The sequence below is a fragment of the Euprymna scolopes genome, chromosome 31 (assembly GCF_053919585.1).
Source record: "Euprymna scolopes isolate OS-2025 chromosome 31, ASM5391958v1, whole genome shotgun sequence".
Lineage (NCBI taxonomy): Eukaryota > Metazoa > Mollusca > Cephalopoda > Sepiida > Sepiolidae > Euprymna > Euprymna scolopes.
In genome coordinates, this window is record NC_136512.1 from 73,288,505 (window position 1) to 73,313,504 (window position 25,000).

The window sequence follows — 25,000 nt, forward strand, 5'->3', positions numbered from 1 at the left end:
TAATATTTACATATTTAAAGTGTGTGTTTCTCAATACAAAATGTGTATTTCTCAATAGATTTTAACTCCAAAAGATTCCTCATATAATAATATTCAACAAAAACAAAAAAAGTATTATTTAAATGTCTACACAGAAATATTTTTCTTGCAATAGACTCACGCCGTGATTTAGTGACCTTGTCGAATAAACTACTCACAAGGGATATCGCGTCTGTTTTGATCGTCAAATGGTGTAATCGGGGAACGAAATAAAAAGAAAAGAAAATTGTGAGTTTGCGGATTCTTTATATACATGTGGCATAATTTACATATGAGGGGAATAGCGGTTATGACAAGGCCGAATTGGGGATGACACTAAATCGAGTTTTTGATAGCTTACTGAGATAGATAGATAGATAGATAGATAGATAGATAGATAGATAGATAGAAAAAGAAAGAGAGAGGGCGGAGGCAGAGTTCATGTGAATGGATTAAGGAGTTGATACGGATTGTGAAGTTGTCGAGGAGTTCTGACTTTCATTTTTATTTATTTATTTATTTCATAACAAGCTATTTCGGTCCAAAAAGGATAATAAAATTAGGACTACTGAAATTGGACAATGATGTGATCCCACTTTTTAGTGGAGAAGGTAATGTAGTGGAGTGGAATAAGAAGGTAAAATTGGTAGTTTAGCTAGTTTTATTCCTTTTTTCTTTTTTCTTTTTTTTTTGCTTGCAACGAACAATGAAACCAATTAGATAAGGAATAGGAAAAAAATGAGACTAGAGACGGTATTCATCGAAGCGTCTTTTAAAATATATGAAAGGCCAGAAATGATTCAAGTAGACTGGAGAACCAGTTGATCTTTATGCCAATACGAACAAAAGTTTTGCTTGACTAGCAGACTACCTAGGGAAAGGTCTGGATCATACAGCTGAACGTGCTTTTATTACGAGATTCCCAGACGATGTTTCTGTGGCACTACAAAAGTTACCGCACGAATAGAGAGAATTGACGTTAGCAAACTGATACCAACTGCACGTCTTTTAGTCAGAAAAATAATTGGAAATATAGGGTCAGTGGCAGCGAGTGCAGCAAATCATAAAAACTGTACGGAAATACCGGAAGCCAGAGTAAGGTGCTACAATTGTGGAAAGTTTCGCTACATTGCAAAATAATGTCCACAGAGAAACAGAGAAACAGGCTGGGCGGGGTCTGTGTCAGTAGCTACCTCGGCGACAGAATAAAGGCACAGTATTTTGTGGCCGGTCTCTCCTGCTCAGGTCAAGCAACCAACCTCTGACTTCCTTCTGAAACTGTGGCTCGTGATGTTTAGTCGTCCGAGAGACCTCCACATTGAATTCTAAACGCCTCTGTGTAGAATTCTGCTGAAAGCAAAACGCGAAGCTGCCTGCACTAGGAAGAAAGACAGACGAATCAGGGTTCTATCTACTAAAAATTATTTTTACAAAAATTACAGTTCTTTTTACATATATACACGTTCAGTTATTGACACATTTTAAAATTTACAAATCTCTCTTCTCGTCGTTGGATGGTATTCAGGCGGGTGGACAGAGGGAGGTCAGGGGTTAGGAGCTGGTTCCTCTCGAGATTGGCGCAAATCTGTCTGTTTTCGAGCGGGTATTGGCTTTTATAGTAAGGTCCGGGTTGGGGTGGACGGTCACCCAACCAATCAGAGCAAGCTACGTATCTGGGGAAACCCCAGATCCTAATTGCGTGTGTGCAATTCCGCAATATTACCAGAGTTTTTGAAATCTGAGACCAAAATGAAATCATCTTCACACGACCTGGGGGTCAATACCCATCATTCAGAAAGCCCCTGTCTGAAAACAGGTGTCCTCGGGGCCAGATAGGTCTGGTTCAATTTCCACATTGTTCTGACATTTCCGGCCTTTTCATTCTCAAACAACAAAACACGTGTCTGGTTTTTAACAATAATATATATATATATATATATATATATATATAAATATATATATATATATATATATATATATATATTAATTCAAGTATTTCTGATACCTGCTGTTGTCCAGGATTCAATTAGACAATCTTAGCATATTTACGCCGTCTTCCTTAGGTCCCAGGGGGGTCTCAACCTCACCAATGGGGAGCAATTCGCTCCCTCAAGACGATCACGTCTAATTTTCTTCTTCCAGTGACGAACATGGTAATGACTGTGCTTGTCGATTCTGGGTGCACCACTTCTTTAATCAAATCAACTCATGAGTTGATGCGATAGGAGTGGAACTGTGAAAACAGTTGATGGAAAGGATATAAAATGTAAAGGAGCCTGGCAAGTGGAGATACAAGTATGTGGAATATGAGCGATAATAATGGATCACATTATTGATAGGACCGACATCATAATTAGAATGGATGCAATCAATGAGATGAGAGATGTAACTACGAAGAAAGCCGACGTAAAGTTTGGAGATGTTCATTGTGCCGTAGCTGCCCATCAGCTGGATGTGTTTAAAATTGAGGCTAAAGACTTTGAGGCAAATTTCGATGGAAAGAAATGGACAATAAAATGGAAATTGAAGGAAGATCCTTCAATGGTACGAAATAAAAAGAAATATTATAAGAATTCTGTGAAAAGAAAGGAAAAACTCTGCGTTTGAGAAGAAGGTGAAAAGATTGATAGCGGGCGGTATTCTTTTACCATGGACGGGAGAATGAAAAAGTATGTTACCATTTATAGCAACGAAGGGAAAACCAGGTCAATGTTAAACCTTCGTAAATTGACCGTTTTATAGCGTGTCATACAGGGAATAATATAATAGGGACCTGAGGAAGACGGGGTAAATATGCTAAGATTGTCTAATTGAATCCCGGACAACAGCAGGTATCAGAAATACTTGAATTAATATATATATATATATATATATATATATATATATATATATATATATTATTGTTAAAAACCAGACACGTGTTTTGTTGTTTGAGAATGAAAAGGCCGGAAATGTCAGAAAAATGTGGAAATGGAACCAGACGGCAACACATCAAAGGCTGTAAATGACAAAGTTCTCTCTGATTCTCTCTCCTATGATCTCGAGCGCGTGGTTCAGTGGGGGAAGTCGTGGCTGGTTACCTTTAATGCATCTAAAACCAAACTCCTATCTTTACATCATCAACGCTCTGATCCCCATCTGGCATCAATTGAAATGGATGGCTCTCGTCTAGGAGAAGCCCCGTGTTTTGACAAACTTCTGGGTTTGTCCTTTACTCCTGGTTTGAAATGGAACATGTACATCAAGTCTGTTACCAAGGTCACTGGAAAGATGGTGGGATCCTTCTACAGCTCCAGAAGATATCTCACTACTGATTCAATTCTCTATCTATATAAAAGTCAAGTACGTCCAAGGATGGAATACTGCTGCCATATCTGGGCAGGAGCTGCTAAAAACACCTATCCTGCCTTAACAGAGTACAAAATAGTCTTCGTGGCTTAGTGGGGGATGCTCTTTTCTCTACCCTGCAACCTCTCTCCCACAGAAGAGACGTTGTGAGCCTATCCTTGTTTTATCGTTATTTCCATGGCAGGTGCTCGTCTGAACTCCAATCTCTGGTCCCCCCCCCCCGCCAATCTTTCACGAAAAATACCCGTCTAGCTGAATCCACTGTGAAAAATTTCCCCCACTCTTTATCTGTGGCTTAATCAAAACGTGGATTCCATGAACAAATCTTCTTTCTTAGAACTGTACGCCTGTGGAACTCTGTTCCGTCTGCCTGCTTCCCACCTGACTACAACTTGGATGTCTTCAAGTCCAACGTTAACAAATTCCTAATGAACCGCCCCCTTAAGTAAACACTTCAGCAAATCTCCACACTAACATACTGTACTTGCAATAACCCTTATCCCTGAGTGGCTTCCGGGCCTTGATAAGTGGTGACCACCGTGTAAAAATAAATAATAATAGATGTGTGCAATGAAAAGATGAGGAAGTGAAGACGGTTGGTGGGAGGAACTGCGATTGTGGACCTTAAGTCTTCCTATTTGCGGCTCCATGTGGCAGAGAAACTATAGCAATAACAGCTGGCCTGCTATAAAAGAAAAACTTATTGCATGACAAGGTTAGGATTCAGATTTCATGTTTTAAAACCAGTGTTAAAGAAAGGAATCAAAACAAAATACATCGGTAATGGTGGATGAAGTTACAAAAAAAATTATTGCAAGCTCCGAAATTCAATTCACCGCACTAACTCCTTGTAACTCAGTCCGCTGCACACTCTTCGTAACGCAATCCGTCGCATTAACTTTTCGTAACGCAATTCACCATACCAACTCCTTGTAAGGCAATTCGTAACGAGCGACCTACAATGCAAATATTTATTCTCTGATCTGAAATACTACCAAAGGCAAAATAAGTTGCTTTTCTCTAATTAAGCACTTAAAAAAATAGTACAAACCTGTTTGTTTGCAGTCTGTAGAGTTCCGTGCAGACAAAAAGAATGAAGAAATGTATATACTTGTGATGTTGCAAACTAATATAATAAATTAGGTGTTTCCGATATAAAAAAAAAAAAAGCCTAATTTCTTTCAGAGACTTGGTTGATTTTGGATTTGGATGCCAGAGTAGCAAGTTTTGTCAGCAGAGCGTCGAGTTTTGTAGTTGAGTTTTGACAGCACAATTTCGAGATTTAGAGTAGGAATTTTTGGCAGCAGTGTATCGAATTTAACACTTGGTTGTAACCACACGTAATTTATTCCATTCACTTTTCTTTAATTAAAATTAACAGCTCTCTCTATGTTTTCCTTTTCCGCAAGGTCACGGCTTGCCGCCGTCATGGTTGTGAATATCAGAAAATAAATAAAATAATTCGACTCGCCAATAAAAAGTTAGCCAAAAATAACGGTTAGCTTAAACAAATAAAAGCAATACCAGGCTTAATAATAAATAACAAATTTAACAAATTCGTATTATCTGGATTCATCGGACTACTGTTCTAATCTTGAGTGTGATTTTCACAACGTTTCGGTCGATGTAACCTCCGACCTTCTTCAGGTGTATCTTGTCGAACTCGGGAATGTTTCTGTCGAACTCGGGAATTTGGACTGAATTTGGAGCGGAACCCTTTATATACTTCACGGGGGTAGCGTGCTTTTGTCTCGTCAGCTATGACTGGATAGAGGTCCTAAGTAATTCGGAATTGTATTTTTCGGTCGCTCACAATGAGGATTGAACCTTCAATCTTCAGGAGAATATCACTTTTTACGATTGATTTTTCCAAGTACTCTAACCACTGCGCCACGGATTCTTGCCTTATTTTAAAAGTAATAGAATGAAATGAGAGCCAAAACCCTACAAAAAATTCCGTCGGTTGTGGTCATAGTCCGTCTGTCCGGCAATGTGACCCTGGCGATGTGACCCTGGTTATGTGTTGAGCAATGAACCGTCGATGTTCTTCTACATACAACGAAGCAGCCATGTTTCTTGCCTCGTTCGGCACTCTTTTTAACCTACAAGTCCCTGATCCGCTTTGTTATACAAGGAGTTCAGTTCAGCCTTAAAGTAAAGTGATTGCTACTCTCTCCTCCACTGCTTAATCTAATCAAATTTCTAGTGTATCTTTCGCTGACCTAGAATTAAGATTGAATCATCGACTATAGTTGGTAACGAAAGGCCTAATAACTTTCTTAAAGTAACTTCACTTCTTATTCTCAATTATGCCTACCTGCCAGTTCCAACTGTATGGTAAGTAAAAGCCGTTCCGGAAGATCTTTCAACTTGAATAACGATGTATTGAACTTCTAGTACCTAGCCATTCTAGATTTACCATTAATCTTTCCTGAACTAGAACAAGCCTATAATCCGTGTAAACTATATTATGAAAACTTGTAGAATCTAAAAACCCTGCGTTGACTCTAAGAACCGATCGATGCAACTTGAGAGTTGCATCGATCAGAGTCGCGTCTATTAGTTCGAGTCCATACTATGTCACAGAGTTTTTAATTCCAGAAACTATCGACAAGATCAAATTTTCAACAAAATCCCGAAATGGTTTAACCTCTCAAACCGTGTTAGAACTTCTAGAAGAGTTTTATCCCGCAATTTAAATCGGGCTCCAGAATCGCGTTCCAACTTCCTGTTAAAATAATCTGACGAGATGCATTCATGAAAGGTTCGATTCGCCGAAAAAAAGAAAGCCGCCCACTGTTTTGTCATTGGGCTCATAAACCGCAATAAATCGAAGTGATAGGTCCTTGACGGTAATATTCAGCCTGAATAGCCTTTCCTCTCGATCCACAAACACAGAGTATCAAGATGCATCCAAAATGCGCTTTACTAGCCAGGAAATATGCTGAATAGAGCACCTGGAATAAAGGGCATCTCCTGTATAGTGCAAAGATTCACAACGCGCCGTCGAAGTTCACGTTCACCTCGAAATTTACGAGAGGTGCCCCTACACCCTCGAATATTTTAACTAGCTAATCTGCGTGCCATTATGGTAACTTAGAGTTGGTTTCCAAAAAAGGTTGCCGGTTGTAACACAGGAACAGTTTTCCTCATAGAACCCTATCCCATTTCAGTGGCAATGGAACCGTCAGGAGACATGCACCCGATGTCTAGAGGGAACGTTAGTTTAATCGCTTTACAAAGTGATGGGTGCATCCTAACCGCAACCTGTTCCAACACAATGTTTTTTTTTTAAATTTAGTTAACTTTTTGTCATTAAAGAATTCGATAGGAGTGTTATTCTGAAAGGCGTGTTTGCTTTCTCCATTGTAACGCAGTGATTAATCTTCTTAAACGGCGTCGTTACATGTTAACACTCGGAATACACACGTTACATGCAGAAACAGTCGAAAATGAACAATAAAAAAGAAGGAAATTCGATTAAGCTTTTTCAGGTGAAATGAAAGGAATTTATTCATGGTACTTTCCCAAATAACGCATTGCATCTTGCTTAAAAAGTATTTTAGTTAATCTCATCCGTCATGTAGTTAACAAAACTCTGCCATCTCGACGCGTGCTTAAAAGTCATTCACGCCACCATGCCGTCCTGACACGGGCTTGAAAGTGTTTTGCCACCACGGGCCACACGTTCATCTTACTTGACACGCGTTTTTCCCGATCTTCGCCGCGTGCTCTCCCTTTGTTCTCTTCGCTTTTCTTTTTCTTCTCTTTCTCCGCTCTCACGTCACATTGCGCACTGGCTTGGTCATTTGCATACGTGTCAAATTACACCATCATGGCCCACACGCCGTTTGCCTCCTCTCTTGTTCCTACAACCGTTACAAATCTTTTTGCGTTTGGAAAGTTTTTGGTGTTAACAACGTCGGTTTTATTTACTGTCTTTATTGCGACGAGGTTTCATAGTCCTTTTTTGTGGTGTAATTTCATGACCGTCTCTGTTTTTGGAGTTGTTTTACATATGTATTTTCCTATGAAAAATAAATGGTGCTTTTTCCCACCCTCTTTCTCCAATAAAGGTTTCTCTGGCATTTTTGATTTTTTGCGGGAGGAATGAGTGAAGTATAAGGTGGTATATCAGTTTTCATTGAATAGAGGACGGCGTATTTTGGGGAGTGCTGCAGAGAGTGGACAACGGAAAGGGTCTAGGGGAAGGGGGTCTCAACTTTAGAGGGTGATTTAAGGGGCGTCATCTTGTAGTCCCTTTTAGGTAGAGAAGATTTAATTGGGGGGAAGTCTTTTTAGATGCAGCTTTCTTTAACGAAGGTTTGAGCGCTCTGTAATATTTGAGGCTGAGGACATGATTTTCTTTTCTTTCTTCTTTTGTAACTTATTTTAAAGTTTAGCAGCTTTTTATAGTAGTCCCCTCACTTATTAGTTCTTCTTTTCAATATTTCCTTTTTTGAGATAATTTTAGCGTTTCGCGATTACCTAAGTTCCGTTGTTTATTTCAAAGGGAATTGCAAGTGGTCTTACACAGTTTTTCATAATTGTCAGAGGATCACAGACGGTTTTAAGGAGTCGGAGAAGATTTTAAGCTGCGAACTATTAAGGGTTTCTTCATTGTTTTTTTTTTATTTTGGAATTGTCATCGACTTAAAGCATCAACTGCTCGAGAACACGATTTTTGGAGTTTTTTTTATGCTTGTTTTTTTTTTTTGGGGGGGGGGGTGACACATAAAAGTCAAATATCTCACCTCTGCATATGCTGGACTTTTTCCTGTAACTACAACTAGACGTCCCCTCCAACTTCTAGGTAATATGGTGTTTAGTTAAAGGTATCCTTGTTCAGGATTATTTCAAAGTTCCAAATACCGTTGTAGTTATCCACATCGACGGCTGTTATGTTTCCATATTAAAAAAAAAGTTGATATATATTCGCCTCGAGATCTTCAAATACTGATACGATCGTCTTTCGTCTTCCAATATACTCCATTCATAAGACAAAGTCATTTGTGATAATCTCCTTATTTTGACGATTCTTTACATTCGTCTTCATTTCTTTACAACGTTTTCAAAAAAAATAGTATGCTTATTTTTGCAACGTCTTGGAGATGTCGGAGCTCTATAATAACGTCCGTCTTCGAAACAAAATCGGTGCATTCCTTGTTTTTCTTTTTTTTTGTGGGGAGGATGTTTTGTTTGTTTTTTGTTGTTGTTTTTTTGTGTTTGTGTTTTTTTTTTTTGCTTTTTGTTGTTGTTTTTTTTAATTCAGTAACATTGATTTTCACCGAAGGTGGTGTGGTCTAAAATGCTACAAAAGGCAAAAACAAAAAAAATTTGCTCATCTGTAATTAAACTCTTAAAAATTAGTACAAATCTGTTTGTGTGCAGTCTGTAGAGATTCGTACAGACAAAAAGAATGAAGAAATAAAAATGGCCGCCTTTCCTCTTTATATGCTTGCGATCTTGTCAGCTAATATGAAAATGAGATGATTCTGATTTAATATTAAAAGCCTGAATTTTCAGAGACTGATTTCGAGTTTGGATGTCAGAGTAGCAAGTCTTGTCAGCAGTGCATCGTGTTCTAGAGTTGAGTTTTGACAGTAGAGCGTCGAGTTTTGTAGTTGATATTTGACAACAGAGTGTCGAGTTTTGTAGTTGAGTTTTAACAGCAGAGTGTCGAGTTTTGGTGTTGAGTTTTGACAACAGAATGTTGAGTTTTGACAGCAGAATGTTGAGTTTTGACAGTAGAGCGTCGAGTTTTGTAGTTGATATTTGACAACAGAGTGTCGAGTTTTGTAGTTGAGTTTGGATAGCAGAGCGTCGCGATATAGAGTAGCGAGTTTTTGGCAGCAGTGTATCGAATGTAACACTTGATTGTTTTAATCATAGGTGTGTAATTCCATTCGCTTTTCTTTTATTAGAATTAATAGCTGTCTTTGTTTTTCTCTTCTGCAAGCTCACAGCTTGCCGGCATCATAGTCGGGGATATCTGAAAAAATAAAATAATTCGACTCGTTAACAAAAAGTTTGTCAAAACAAAAACGATTAGCTTTAACAAATAAAATCAATACTGTGTGTGTGCACATTTCCCTACGCAACAACTCTCTCAACTTTACGTCTACAGACTAGAAATTTGATATACAGGGTACTGAGATTTGGGAAAATCTTTGTGAACGGTTTTCGGCCAGAAATTTGACTGTTAAGGGGTCAAAGTTCAACGATTTGACATTTGAGAACTCTACCAAACTCCTCCGACAATTTTGGGTCTAAACACTTGAAATTTTAGGTATATGTTCCTTGGACATGGACCTAACTTAATAACTTGAGTTGAACCCAAAACAATAAATCTTAAGGGGTCGTAATAGGGGTCAAAGTTTAAAAAAATTGACAGTTTTTTTTTTTTTTTTTTTTTGCTCAGCATACACCTCCAAACACCCGGGTAACGCCGGGCACCCATTGATAGTCTATTTATATATCTATAAAAGTGAATGCGCGCGTGTGTGTGTGTGTGTGTGTGTGTGTGTGTGTGTGTGTGTGTGTGTGTGTGTGTGTGTGTGTGTGTGTCTGTGTGTCTGTGTGTGTCTGTGTGTGTGTGTGTACAATTCTCTACGCAATAACTTTGTCAATTTTTAGTCTACAAACTCGAAATTTGATATACAGGGTACTCAGATTTCGGCCAGAAATGTGTCTGTTAAGTGGTCAAAGTTCAACGATTTGACGTTTGAGAACTCTACCAAACTCCTCCGACAATTTTGGTTATAAACACTTGAAATTTTAGATATTGGTTACTTGGACATGGATGTAACTTAATAACTTGATTTGACCCCAAAACAATACATATTAAGGGGTCATAATAGGGGTCAAATTAAAAAAAAATTACCATTGTTTTTTGTTTTGTTTTTCTGCCATAGGGAATCGTCAAGCATTCTAGCCTGACGATACTCTATGGAAATAATACGTGGACGATCTTATGTAACGTGATTATTATATATTTTCAGAAATTACTACCTAGCTCAACTTACTTATTGAGCACTCTTGAAGAAAATACTGAAAATGGATATATATATATATATATATATATATATATATATATATATATATATATATATAAAAACTACACACAATGATTCAAGACAAAATCAATTTCGTAATATATATATATATATATATATACATATATATATATATATATATATATATATATATATATATACATGATGTCTATAGTCTATATAATATATATATATGTATATATATCAAAACTTTGTGCAAATGGTATAAATATGAAATAAAAAGTATATTAAGTTGATTTATTTATCTCAAACAATTGTGTGCAGTATATATACATGTGTGTGTGTGTGTGTGTGAGTGTGTGTGTGTGTGTGTGTGTGTGTGTGTGTGTGTGTGTGTGTGTGTGTGTGTGTGTGTTCGCGCGTGTATTTGTGTGTATTATATATAAGTATTTTACGTATCTACAAAAATGCTGTATGGAGATATAATATGTAATGTACAATTTTCAGTGTATATATATATATATATATATATATATATATATATATATATATATATATTCTGTGTATTTATTTATTCTTCTTTTTCTATCTTAAACAGATAACACACTGGCAGCATCCGAATTTCCACGCATATTTTCCAGCTGGGAATTCTTACCCTTCCATCATGGGTGATATGTTGTCGGATGCTATTGGATGCGTTGGATTCTCGTGGGTAAGTGAATATATATATATATATATATATATAATGCAATAAATAAAAAGTGGAGGGGGTCTACATTTCTTTCACTAATTCCCACGTGTCATCAACCTGTGGGAATTAGTGGAACGATAAATTTGTCGCTCTAAACAAAACAATGCTACAGTTTTATTGAAAAAAATCAATTCAGGTCACTTGATTATGCAGTGGAGCTGACATCTATTCAATGTAGCCGCCTTCAGCCTCAATCACCGCCGCGATACGGGTCCGGAACAGGGAGCATGACATTGCCACAAATGTCGACGGGAGCTTGGCGAATACTTGGCGGGTGGTGGCCTTGATGATGTGAGCGGTCATGTTGATAACATATGACCAAACGAAGCGATCCAGCGGGCTCAGGTCGGGGGAGAGGGGTCCAGTGAGAGAAGGATACAAAGTCTTAGCACTTTCTGAAGATAAGCCTTGGTCTCTTTGAACTTGTAGGCTGACGTCGAGTCCTGCTGCCGCACCCAGTGGCAACCTGATTGCGCTCGGGAATCACTGCACTATTCAGTAAATCCAGGTACACTTTGGGGTTGACTTTCAAGCCGACTTCGAAGATGTAAGATGGCATGATATGGCTCTGCATTGAGAACACACCAAAGACCATAACCGTGGCCGGAAACTTGGTTGAGCTGTGCTCTCAAATGTGGAACCGTCCGGATTTGCATTTTGAGAGGGCTAGCAATGGTTCTGTTGTCATAACTTGGAACAGTAGAGTCTTCAGTCTCGCTCGTTGAATGTTATGTTACTTTCAGTCATCATAGAAGGCTCCAATCGCTCTTGGGATTTGCACACAATTGGCCAACTAGTATATGGTCTGCAAAAAAAAAAACTGTTTTTCATCAAACGGAAATGGAATCGTCGTATTTCCTAATTTCCTAGGGCGACAATTTTATTGTTCAATCCTCTAGTATGTTTTGTCTCCATGTTTGAATACTAGAATACTATATATATATATATATATATATATATATATATATATATATATATATATATATATATATATATATTACATTTTCACCCCAAACAAGGCAAATTGCCACTTTGGTGTAGGGGGATACTATCAGGGTCAACAACTACTGGGGTACTATGTAGGGATTTGGGCAGCAAGGTGTCGGTTCACGTTACACTTGAACTTCTGCACGTCAGTACTGTTGGGGAAGCAGGGACCTGGAATGGAATTCCAGAGTCTAGCGGTTCTGGGGAAGAAACTATTGGAGTAAAAAGATATTTTACATCTAGGGATCTCTACAGTGTGTGGGTGGGATTTAGCAGCCTGTCGGGTTTGTCGAGGGTGCACACGTCGTGGGGGCACAAGTTCGTCAGAGCATTCACCACTAAAATACTTGTAGAAAAGGCAGAGGGATGCAACATTTCGTCGATGGGACAGAGGCTGAAGCTTAGATGCCAGTTCAGGGCCTATCAGGTTTGCGACTCTCTTTTGAACCTTGTCAAGGAGCGAGAGACTAGTAGCAGATGCACCAGCCCAGATGTGGCAGCAATACTCCATACATGGGCGAATGGTGGCCTTATAGAGGTACAGGATACTTTCGGGTGTTAGTAGTTTTCTAGCACGGTAGAGAGAGCCCACCTTTCTTGCGGCGGCCCTGGCAATGCCTTCAATGTAATTGTTCCAACTCATGTTTCCTGTGAACGTTAGGCCAAGGAGTTTTAAAGATGGACTCTCAGATAAAGAGTCGCTGGCCATTGCTATGTGGTAGAGAGGGTTTCTTGTAATTATTGAATTAAACTAGTTTAGTCTTGGCAGCATTGAACGCGACCAACCACTTTTGTCCCCATTCCACTACAGATTGGAGGTCTTCCTCTAGTGTTTCTGCCATTTCTTTAGAAATGTGTTCATTCGTCTTCCATAGAGTGTAGTGTCATCAGCATATATACCCATCTCAGAGGCAATGTTGTCGGGGAGGTCATTTATGAATATCAGGAACAATAGAGGTCCAAGGATAGAACCCTGGGGCACCCCCGCATTTATATCATATTGTTTAGATGTACGACGGTCGAGGACAACCTGGATTTTTCTCTTATCTAAGAAGGATTTAATTATGTTAAGTATTCTACCAGTGATACCATATGATCTGATTTTACTGAGGAGACCCTCATGCCATACCCTGTCAAAAGCCTTAGATATATCTAGAGCTACCGCTCTGCCCTCCCCCGCGTTGTCCAGTGAATGGTATATACGTTCAGAGATCACAGTTAGGATGTCTGCTGTGGAACGGGCTTGTCTAAATCCATATTGTTTGTCAGTCAGTAGTTTAGCATCTGTAAGATGATGGACTAGAGCATGGTTAATTATGGTCTCAAATATTTTGGCAAAAAGTGGGAGGAGGATAATGGGGCGATAATTTGATGGGTCTGTCCTTTCGCCAGAATTCTTGAATACTGGTATAACAGAAGCAGTTTTCCAACAGCCCGGAAAGCAAGCTTCATTAAGGCATTTGTTGTAGAGTTTGGAGAGAACTGAAGCTACTTCGGCTGAGCACTTTTTTAATAGCACAGCTGGGATAAGATCGGGTCCACATGCTTTTGAGGTATCAAGGTTTTTTATGATAGCATGCACCTGAGCAGGGGTGGTTTTCAGATCGTCTAGTGTGGCGTCTGTCCGCTTAGGAAAGTCAGGTAGGGGGTGGTTGGAAGGGTCCAGTGTGGAGTTTGAGGCAAACCGACTGGCAAACATGTTAGCCTTGTCGGTTGCCGAGGAGACAACCTCGTGATTGTTTGTTAGTGGGGGAATTGTTGATTGCCCATTATTTACTACACTGTTGTAGATTTTCCAGAAGTCTCGAGTTCCTAGTTTTTGTGCTTCGATGGGCTTTTTAGTGGTTTCCGTAACTTCTCTCTTAGCTGTCGCTATTTCTTTCTTAACGTTATTTCTAGCTTCTATATACTTCAGTCTGTTTGAACTGGACTTATGTCGGTTAAACCTACGGTATGCATGCTGCTTTTGAGCAATGGCAGTTGCACAAGTCGACGTAAACCATTGGGGAGAGTGGGGCTTACTATAAAATTTCCGCATGGGAACATGCGCTTCGATTGCAGTTTTGAACCAGTCAGTGGTCTCGTTTGCACATTGTTCAGCAGGGAGAGAGAAAATATTTTTCCATGGAGCATCTCTAATTAGTTCCCTGATGGCTTCCCAGTCAGCCTTATTATAATATCTCGTTGTTTTGAGCACTGGCTCTTCAGTTTTGGGTCTAGAGTTTAGGGCGATTTCAACCATTATCACTGCATGATCAGCGTTCCCGAGTGGGCTGTGGGCCTTCGTTATGCAGTCATCGGGAACTGTGGTCAAAAACAGATCTAGAAGTGATGCGTGTTGTTCTTCCTGGTCAGGGAAACGGGTTGGAAACGTAACAATTTGTGATAGGGAGTGAGATATAGCGAAGCTATGGGTTGTGCTGCCCGCTGCATCTGTGTGAGTAGAGAATCCAAGCCAGTTTTTGTGGTGGACATTAAGGTCACCAAACACATGTATTTGTGCGCTAGTGTCGAGGGTCAGTGCCGTGTCTATGCTGTCAGATACTTTGTTTATTATGGAGCAGTCCTGAGTCGAGGGAGAGCGGTAGAGAAAATAATAGTAGCTAATATTGTGTTGCATGTTTAGTCTAAAGCACATAAAGGCTTGATCATCTGTTTCTAGGTTTGTTTCTCTCTCTCTCTCTCTCTCTCTCTCTATATATATATATATATATATATATATATATATATATATATATATATATATATATATATATATTCCTTTCTAGCATTAACGTCTTAATAATGAACTTGTAATATTCCGTAGGTTCTTTTCTTTTTACAAAGGAGTCACTGCTTATCAAGCCTCGGGAGCCACCTGAGAATAAGGATTACTGAGTGTAAGGCGATCACCGCTTAGTGATCGTTAGTGGTGGACGTTGGGCAGAATTTAAATATTTAAGAGGCGAGATACTAGAAACCTGTTTACATTAGTCTTGTAGATGACCAAGTTGTAGGTAGCTGAAAAGCATGCCAGGCGGAACATAGTTTCACAGGCGGAAAATTCTAGAAAAGAAGCTTTGTTCATGGAATCTGGGTGTAGATTTAGATACAGATAGAGAGAAGGAGAAATTGTTGGTAGTGGTTGTAACTAGGCGAGTTTGTTTTGTAAAAAGTTTGGTGTAGAGGACCATAGATGGAATCTCAGTCTTGTTAATCCTATTGTGAATAATTGGGCGACCTTGTTTAAGGACAGAAACAGCTGTTTGTTGTCTCCCTCTATTTCTCTCGCTCCCTTTCTTGTCTTTCTTTCTCTCTTTCTTTCTTTCTTCTTTTCTCTCTATCTCTCTATCTCTCTTCCTCTTTGGTACGTAAGTAGTTACTCAGTGGAAAGTGATATCCTTCGGAGTAGTGAGATCAGGATTATCTGAAATGTTGACCTTTTTCCGTTTTCTTTGTGTGACTGGAATAACGAAAGAAATTAAAAAGAACAACAAATAACTCCATTACTTCGCTCTAGTATTCCGTGCATATATTTCAGCAATTTACGCCTACGGGAACTCAAACTTTCTTTTTTCACCCTCGTAAAGTAGTGGAAAGCTCGAAAATAGCTTCCATTTATCGTGACTCTCAAGATACATAAACTATCTACATACTCTGTTACGTACTTCCTCCCATGACAAAACTTTCTGCACACGTTAGCCTACTTTCTAACATGATAGCTAATGGAAAATATTCTTGCTGAACTAATCTGACGTGGAATTTTCCATGTTTAACCTATTTTTTACAATTTGGTGTATTTCCTCTCTACATTAATGCTCAGATAATATTGTTCAGCAAATTAACATATATGCTGTTTATAGCACTCTGTGTTCTGCTGTTTCTTCTTGTCCATGTCCCTGCGATAAGTTAAGTATGTAGTTGATTTGAAAGTAAACTTAGGTTCAGTTACAAATTTGTGTAAGAATTTACTTGCTGCGTTTAATTCTATTTAAATTAAGCTCGTATCTTTCTATCGTAGACGTGTCCCTTTTCTTCCTGGGATTTTCATGGATAATTCTGTTCTTGAGGAGAGATTGAAACTCCTTGGGCTTTTTTGTTTGTTTGTTTGTTTGTTTTGTTTTGTTTGTTTTCATCAAACCTTCGAGTTTATTGATCGTTTCTATTGCTCTTCCTACTTCTTTTAATGTTGGTTCTCTCTATTGCTTCAAACAGTTTCTCGTATTGAGATGACCCTCTATCTTTACAAATCTACGATCCCTCTCTGGACATGGACAAGAAGAAACAGCAGAAGATAGAGTGCTATAAACAGCATATATGTTAATTACAGGCGTGATGTTGCTAGTCTCAGTCTCTTCTATAAATACTATTATGCCATGTGTTCTTCAGGACTGTTTGATTTATTCTATGCTTCCTTTATATCAGCTCTTGTGTTGCAATATTTTTTTTATTAATAATGGGTGTATGGTTTCTCACAGTTGGGAGATTCTATTTATAAACGATGATGCTAGGAACTGACGAATCATATTAATTCATGTTTTGCTATCAACCAATCAGAAACCAGAATTGTTCCATTAAAATTAAACCTTTTTCTTTAGCAAACTTGCATATGTTTTCTTCTTGTCAACACGGGAAGAATATTTTGCTCTGTGGCTTCCAACTCAAGAATTGTCTACTCAGAACTAGTCACCTCCAGGGCTTGTATAGAACAACTAACCATTGGAAACTGTTTTGAAACTAAACATGGTTTCCAACTCAAGATCTTTCAACTCGTTGATTAATTGGTCTCCATCAATACGCTACATCTTCTTATGCCAGTAACTTCTATCCAAGAACTGCTGACTGCGTGCCTCCTAACTATAGAGGCTATAGTCTATATTAACTATAGTCAATTGATATCTCTTATCTTTGCGTTAATAAGTTTTCGTTATTTTAGCTCATTGCATCAAGTGGCTTCATACTTTGTCTGGAGCGACTTCGATGACAAATATTTATTTTATTTTTTAAAACTGTTGATATACTAAGGTCACTTAAATTATGTTTCTGATTTTTTAGATTAGGATTGATGATTTTTATAATCTGGATCATTCAAACTATTATTCTCATCTTAGGATTTATTTTCACAACAGGCCCTGTCGGTGGGGCATTAGAATACACCGACTGCCCCCCTGCAGAGGGTAATAGTCCCTCAATGGGGGCCCTGGATATGACCTTAAACTATATCCAGTGGTGAGGCCCCAGCTTGTGGGCTTTGGGGAGTGTGGAGCCACCCTTTAATTGCCATTGCTCCCAGGTCCACTCTGACCCGGAGTGGTAGTATCTGTTAGGGTCCCAACTATGGGTTAAATAGAAAATGACTTGAAAACAACAAATATATTCTATTAAAAAATTTTCTTCAAAATCTTTGGATTCGGCATTAAATAACCTGAAAAGGGTTGATATGCCGTAAAACAAAAACAACCAACCAACCATTTTCACAACGTTTTGGCTGATGTAACATTCACCCATTATTGCGAGCTGTGGCGTAATGGATAAAGTGCTAGGTTTTCGTTCTAAGTGATACTCTTCTTGAAGTTGAAGGACAATACTCAGAATACAATTGCAAATTAAGTAAGATTTACACCCGGGCATGGCTAACGGGACGAGAACATGCTACCTCCGTGGATTAAATAAAAGGATCTCGTTCGAAATTCCGTGCAGATTCCTGAGTTCAACAGAAAGATTCAAAAGTACAACAAAATACACCTGAAGAAGGTTGGAGGTTACACCGGTTGAAACGTCGTGAGAACAACACTGAAGATGAGAACAGTAGTCGGAATAATCCAGACAATCCCAATTATCAATCTTCATCTAAAAAAATTTGAAAAAAAAAATTATCTATTATATAGAGACATGTCTCTATTGTTTTTTTTTTCTTTAATATAATTATATTTTAAAAAACAAAATTATATTTTAAAAACAACAGAGACATGTAGATAGTTTAAATAAATTAAACCTGCCATTTCTTTTATTTCAAGGAAGAAATACGTTTTTTATATATCTATCGCGGAAACGTAGTAACGACTTTTTACATGGAGATCAAACTCTAAAGATTCAAATAAAGGCGGAGGGTATATAAAACATTAAAAAAGGTGTATGTAATAACGGTGTGGAGAACTACAGCAATAAGCGCAACCGGTTGACGTATGCCCTCTGTAGAGAAGCGCTGGTATTCGAACCCGAAACCCGTCAGATACGAAAAATAAGATAAATGCAAATGTAGGTGCTATCGTGGTTCGAGGCGGCAGTATAAATTTTTTTGCTGCTGCTGCTGCTGCTTCTGTTGTTGTTGTTGTTGTTGTTGTTGATGATGATGATGATGATGATGATGATGATGATGATGATGATGATGATGATGATGATCTTCTTCTTCTTCTTCTTCTTCTTCTTCTTCACGTGAAATTGTTGTCAGTTGGGAAGGAGACAAAAAAAGAATTACGATAGCGACGACGAAAAAATAGAGCGGTGATTGTTAAGAAGAATTCGGAATCCGACCCCTGTTTTTTCTATTCTTTTCTCTGTTTTGAGGACAAGAAAACGGTTCGTCGAGCAAGAACACGACTTGTACGTCGAACGAATGTTTGTGATTAAAATAGAGATTAATTCCCGAAGAAAAAAAATAACTATAGACAATCTTTCAACTTATTTTGGCCGTTATTATGGCGAAGATACAAATCAGCTATCGTTGTATCGGGAGGGTGATGTATTGGCTCTTGATTTGAAGATGAGCGAACGGTGATGCAACTGAAGTGAGTCAGATCTTTTTTTTTTTTTTTTTTTTTGTTTAAATTGTCATTGCCGATAGGATTTTGGTTGGATTTCTTGAAAAATTGCCGTCATCCTAAAATGAATATATTAAAATACAAAGTGAAAATTCGCCATGCTGTGGAGAATTTTAAATACGTATTCAAAAGCCGGACTTTGTACAAATTTGCTATGCTACGGAGATGCATTTGAAAGTCGGACTTTGTGAAAAATTTGTCGGGCTATGGAGAATTTTTAATGTGCACATGGAAGTCGAACTTTTTAAAAAATCGTCGTTTTATATAAAATTTTAAATAACAATTCGACTGTCGGACTTTGTGAAATTTGTTGTCGTCGGGAAAAGATTAAATTACGAATCGAGTTTGACTTTTGAGATGCGGGTAGTTTTTTATATCGTTCACGTGAAGTTGCTGTCAGTTGGGAAGAAGACAAAAAGAGAATTACCGCCGCTACGCGAGAGAGATAAAATAGAACGCTAATTAAGAAGAATCCCGAATTTTTCTCTTCTTTGCTCAATTTTGAGAACTAGGAAACGTTTCGTCGAGCACGAACACTACTTTGCGACGAGCACGAATACGACGAACGAATTTGCGTGACTAAAATAGAAATTAATTCCGGAGAAAAACTATACACAATTTTTAAGTTTAATTACTTTTTACTATTGTTTTCTTACGGGCGCTTCCTTTAAACAATACTTTCTGTGAGCACTCCTCAGTGTTTCCTCAGTACGGTTTAAAAGTACGTAGTATATAAAAAACAAAATACAGCACACACCGGTTCCCGTTATATCACCAAGTTAAGAAACGTTGAGTCTGGTCAGTATAAGATGAGTGAACATTTCGAAATACTAGGCGCTGTATGTAGGAGAACGTCGACACGTCTCTGCTGGAACTGCAAAAACCTAACGTTGTCACCTCCCTTGACGAGGATATACTGTTGTATGACACGAATACATAAAAATATAACAATCTATATTTATTGCCGGTGACAGTGATGGATAGTTGGTTATTAATGGGGGTGGGGATTTACACACAGAAATTCGACGAGTTGATTCTTCTCGGGCTGAAATCTTCGACAGACCCCGGTATCAATTTCGTGTTGTCTTATATAATCATTATTTTTTATTCAAATGACCTTTTGGCAGGTCCGATAATTATAATGTTATACACGTTTACACATGGGACCCACAGCGTTGTATGCAGTCTACGTCGCAAGGAACTAGGACAAGTAATAACTCGACTCCATTTTTTAGCAAAGACATTTATTTTCTCATTCTCCTTTCATGCGTGACTTCTCGTTACAGGCCGTGATCTCATTCACGTCTCTAACGTGATTGTCGATCTGTGCACCCGCTCTTTCTTATAGTTTTTTTTTTCTTCGCACACAGCTCGGCATTTGCATACGCTCGTCTGCGCTATGTTACATAGTTATTATTTTTTGTTGTTTTTTTTTGTTTTTTGTTTTTTTGCGTATCGCTGCCATTCTTGTCAAAAAATGACCCTCGATAAACGCGACGAGGATATTAAACAATACAAGAGACCGGAGACCACTTGTGAATTTGATATACTCATGAAACTTCCTCCTTCGGTAGAAGCCGGTTCCACCCACCAAGGGTGAGTTCCACTTCGGAATTACGAGAACGAATAACAAACAAAAAGACAAGTAAAAGGCTTACGAAAAATTCAGTCAAGTCATATTCGACTAATAAATAACTTGAGAGACAAAGAAAAAGAAAGCACTTCGTGTAAGATTCAAAGACTCACTGGCGAGTAAAATGTACTATTCTTGTTTGGACCTAATGAGAATAACAAGAATAATGCAAAAATGAAATAGGGAAAATAATAAACTAAGAACATAATAATCTATATAATCGATAATAATATATATAATCTATATAATCAATAATATAAATCTCATCTGTCTGTTTAAATATATGTATGTATGTATGTATGTATGTATGTACGGCATAATCACGTTGACACACCGGTTCTTGTCAGATCACCGACGCTAAGCAACGTTGAGCCTGGCCAGTACCATATGAGTGACCATTCGGGAAGGCTAGGCGCTGTACGTGCTTTCCGCTTATCTCGGCATTGTTTGCAGTCGTCCTGGACCTTTCAACAATGTCGACTCAGGAGAGGTGTTGTTGGCGATTGCGGAACTCTTGCCACAAAAATTTCACGCACAGACACCCTTACAGTGGATATCCATAGTCTGTCAAGACTGAAGGAAGCCTTAAAGGTCTGCCTAAAACTTTTGACAGACGCATCGGAACGTAACGAAACCGGTATCGTTTTGACCCTCGAACTTTCGGACGACAAATATCGAACAATTGGCCCAAAATATTAATTCCTTCACCCTCTACAAGGAAGGGTCGCTGTTTTTCGCAGATCTTTTCGAAAGTCATTCACTCTTTTCGATTGACTAGCCTTAATTTTGACGTTCGTTACTTCCGGTTTTGCGATGGACGCAACAGCAAAGACGACATTTTTTTTGTTTGTTTTTGTCACATTCTTTTCCTCCTTCACGTTACGGGTTCGATCCTGCCTACTACCATTTTTTTTTTTACCACACACACACCTCCAAACACCCGGGAAACGCCGGGAACCCAGGCTAGTAATACAATAAAGCGTTCCATGTTCGTACGTACGTTATTACCTTTCACACATTTTGAGTGTGCGGGATAGGGTGACGAAACAAAGCGGCATAAACAGACGATATTTATTAAATACTAGCTGTACCTTCCCGGCGTTTTTCCGGGATGCATTAATCTTATTATAGTTTTTAGTTTTCATTTGTTTACACATTCTTTAAACTTATATAGAAATGTCAACACTCGGGACCCACACGTTGTATGCAGACAGTCGCAAGGAAACCAAGGCAAGGAATAACTTGACTCATTTTTTTCCTATTGGAACAACAGACGTTTATTCCCAGGTACTTTCATGAATAACGTATTGTCACTTGTTCAAACCTGTCGCTCTCGGTCCATGTGTGTAAACCTTTATGTCTGTCCTTTCTTTGACGTGATCATCGATCTGCGCGCACGTTCTTTTTAAAATCTTTTGCCTTCTTCCTTGCCGTGACGTCACTTCGCACACGGCTCGTTTATTTGCATACAGCTGCTATACGCGTGACTGCGCTCTGTTATAGAAATGGCGCGTGTGGCGAATTCTAGTAATTAAATAATACGAAGAAGAAGAAGAAGAAGAAGAAGAAAGAAAGAAAAATGTGTGAAATCCAATAAGGAGAAGAAGATAAGAGGCGCGAGTAAAAAAGAAGAAAAAGAAGGAAGTACGATTAACAGGGTGCGAAGAAGAAGAAGAAGAAGAAGAAGAAGAAGAAGAAGCAGCAGCAGCAACAACAACAACAACAACAACAACAACAACAAAAATACGAATAATAAGGTTAAAATGGAGATTAGGATGGGAAGAAGAAAAAAAAAAGAAAAAGGAAAACAGAAAAAAAGAGCAAAGGAAACGCAAATTAACTCCAAATCTACAAAAAAAAGAACTAAAAAGTACGTAAATGAGAACGCAAAATTCCGGATTAATAAAAATCGCGTGTGAGGAAACGATCTTGGCTTGATTAGCTGCACGGCGTTATGATAGACAGGGAGGAGCGGGTGGGGCGGGAAGGCCCGAAAGGGTGGACATCATCGGAATAGACACGAGTGGAACAATGAAAGAATTCTGAAATCATGGAATCTGGAGAATGAGAAAGGAAATGATCGTGTGTCGCTGGAGTGTGCTGGTCTAGTGGTGATCAGGATATGGTTCACGGTCGGGATTTTGCGACCGAAGCGGTGGGGAGGGGCATGGATCGGTGAACGTATGTGTGTTGGTTTGTACGCGAGAAAGCATACAGTATAAGTCAAAGGACTTTGATATCTGACGTTGATTATCTATCTATCTATATATATATATTACACACACACACACACACATACATATATATATATATATATATATATATATATATATATATATATATATATATATAGATGGATAGATAGATAGATAGATAGATAGATAGTTAGTAATTTATAAAATATATATGGCGATTAAGCTACATTGAATATTCCGCGTTTCATCCATTCTAGGATTCTTCAGGCTTCAGCGCGTAAGCCTGAAGAATCCTAGAGTGGATGAAACGCGGAATATTCAGTGTAGCTTAATCGCCATATATATTTTTATAAAGTACTAACTAGCTCTACTTACGTATTGAGCACTTTTGAAGTAAATACTTAAAGTTTACGCATAAATTTATATTTTTGTATATTAATTTTATGTGAGTAAATGAAGTAGTTATATATATATATATATATATATATATATATATATATATATATATATATATGAAATAAAATTGAGGTGGAAGGACCTGAATACTCAACGATTTATGCGGGCTTCTTCAAGAGGGATGGTCATTAACGAGAGAGTCGGAGGATTGGGGCTATATATAATGATGGGGGAGAGCAACGTGTTTTCCTTATGTAAATTATGCTTAATATCCATAAAAATACTTATTTTCGGATAATTAAAATACGATATTCGTTTTCAACCTATAGAAAACAAGTTTTATGGTAGCTGTTATTTCAGATCATTTGAAACCACAGTAGAAAGTTTTAGTCTCCCTTCAATCAAGGCCAGAGGTTTGGGGAATATATTAGCATGAGTACCCGTCGTTGACTGGGTTCAAAAACAGCCTACAGAAAATGGACTCTGATTTATGAAAGTATGATAGGTTATGAAAAGGAAGGGGTATCAAAACCAAAACAAAATATGATGAAAGTAAAAATAAAATAGATAAACCCCATTATTTATTATACCATACCTGTTCACACTGAAACGCTTATCACAATATTCTGTGGATCTATATTTAAAAAAAAAACTTGTTAAACTTTGTGACATATTTCCATTCTATGGAGGTCAGGCGCGAACGAACACCCCATAATTTTATTATGCCATATTTCTTCAAACTGAAACATAATTATCAAAGTACACTTACGCAGATAGATATGAAAAGTCTTCATTAAAGTTTGTGCCTATTTCCATTCTATGGGGGCCAGGCGCGAACGCAGACCCCACAATTTTATTATACCATCCCTATTTAATTGAAAACATACTTATCGAAGTATTATTATGTACATCTATATCAAAAACACTTGTAAACGTTTTTTTTATTTTTTAATTTTTTATTTCCATACTTTGTGGACCAGGCGCGTACGCAGTCCCCACAATTTTAATGAATCATCATTATGCCAGATCAAACATACCCATTACTGTGTCTTGATACATCTTCTATTATTATATGTGATCGGTTTTCTATAACAGTCAACCATATAGGAGCCTATTCGTGACCAGGTATTTATTTGCTCCCCCACCGAGCAAATTAGGCACAAGGCTGATTTTTAATGTGAGGAATGAAGGGGAAATGGGGACCAGCTCCCCGGGGAGTAGGACATTGACAATTGGTATTTGCCCCTACATTGGCCAAGGTCTTATCTGTGGGGTCGCTCCTACATAGGGTCTTTGCTTGCAGTATCTGCCGGACAGATACTACACTTTGATCATGGCCCGAATACCACGAAGGTGGCCTATATTTGACCAGGTATTTATTTGCTCCCTCACCGAGCAAATTAGGCACAAGGGCGATTTTTAATGTGAGGAGTGAAGGGGAAATGGGGACCAACTCCCCGGGGAGAAGGGGAGCTGGGTAGTGACAATTGGTATGAAGGGTCACCTCTACATTGACCAATGTCTGATCTGTGGGGTCGCCCCCACATAGGGTCTTTGCTTGCAGTATCTGCCGGAACAGATACCACACTTTGGTGGCCTATTCGTGACCAGACACACACACACACACACACACATACGTTTAGCTTTATATTATAGATATATATAATAAGAGAAATTAAAACTGTCACTTGAAATTTACAATCAAATTTATTGTTCGACTGAATACTTCGAAAGACAATTTACAAAATCCTTAATCCGCGGAGTTTCAAAGAATGCTATTCTTCTCATCAGATGAGAGAAAGAAATCAGCACTAAATCATAAGAATTGCAAGAATAGCATTTTTTGAAACTCCACG

At 38.3% G+C, this 25,000-nt stretch overlaps 1 protein-coding gene across 1 annotated transcript in view; it reads left to right on the forward strand.

The window, feature by feature from the left end:
* LOC145255817 (aromatic-L-amino-acid decarboxylase-like) overlaps positions 1-25,000 on the forward strand; it is a 122,578-nt gene that overhangs the window by 4,725 nt on the left and 92,853 nt on the right. The window contains exon 2 of the mRNA XM_080114522.1: positions 10,981-11,094. Within this exon, the coding sequence (XP_079970648.1) occupies positions 10,981-11,094 (114 nt within the window). The remainder of the gene's footprint in view (positions 1-10,980; positions 11,095-25,000) is intronic.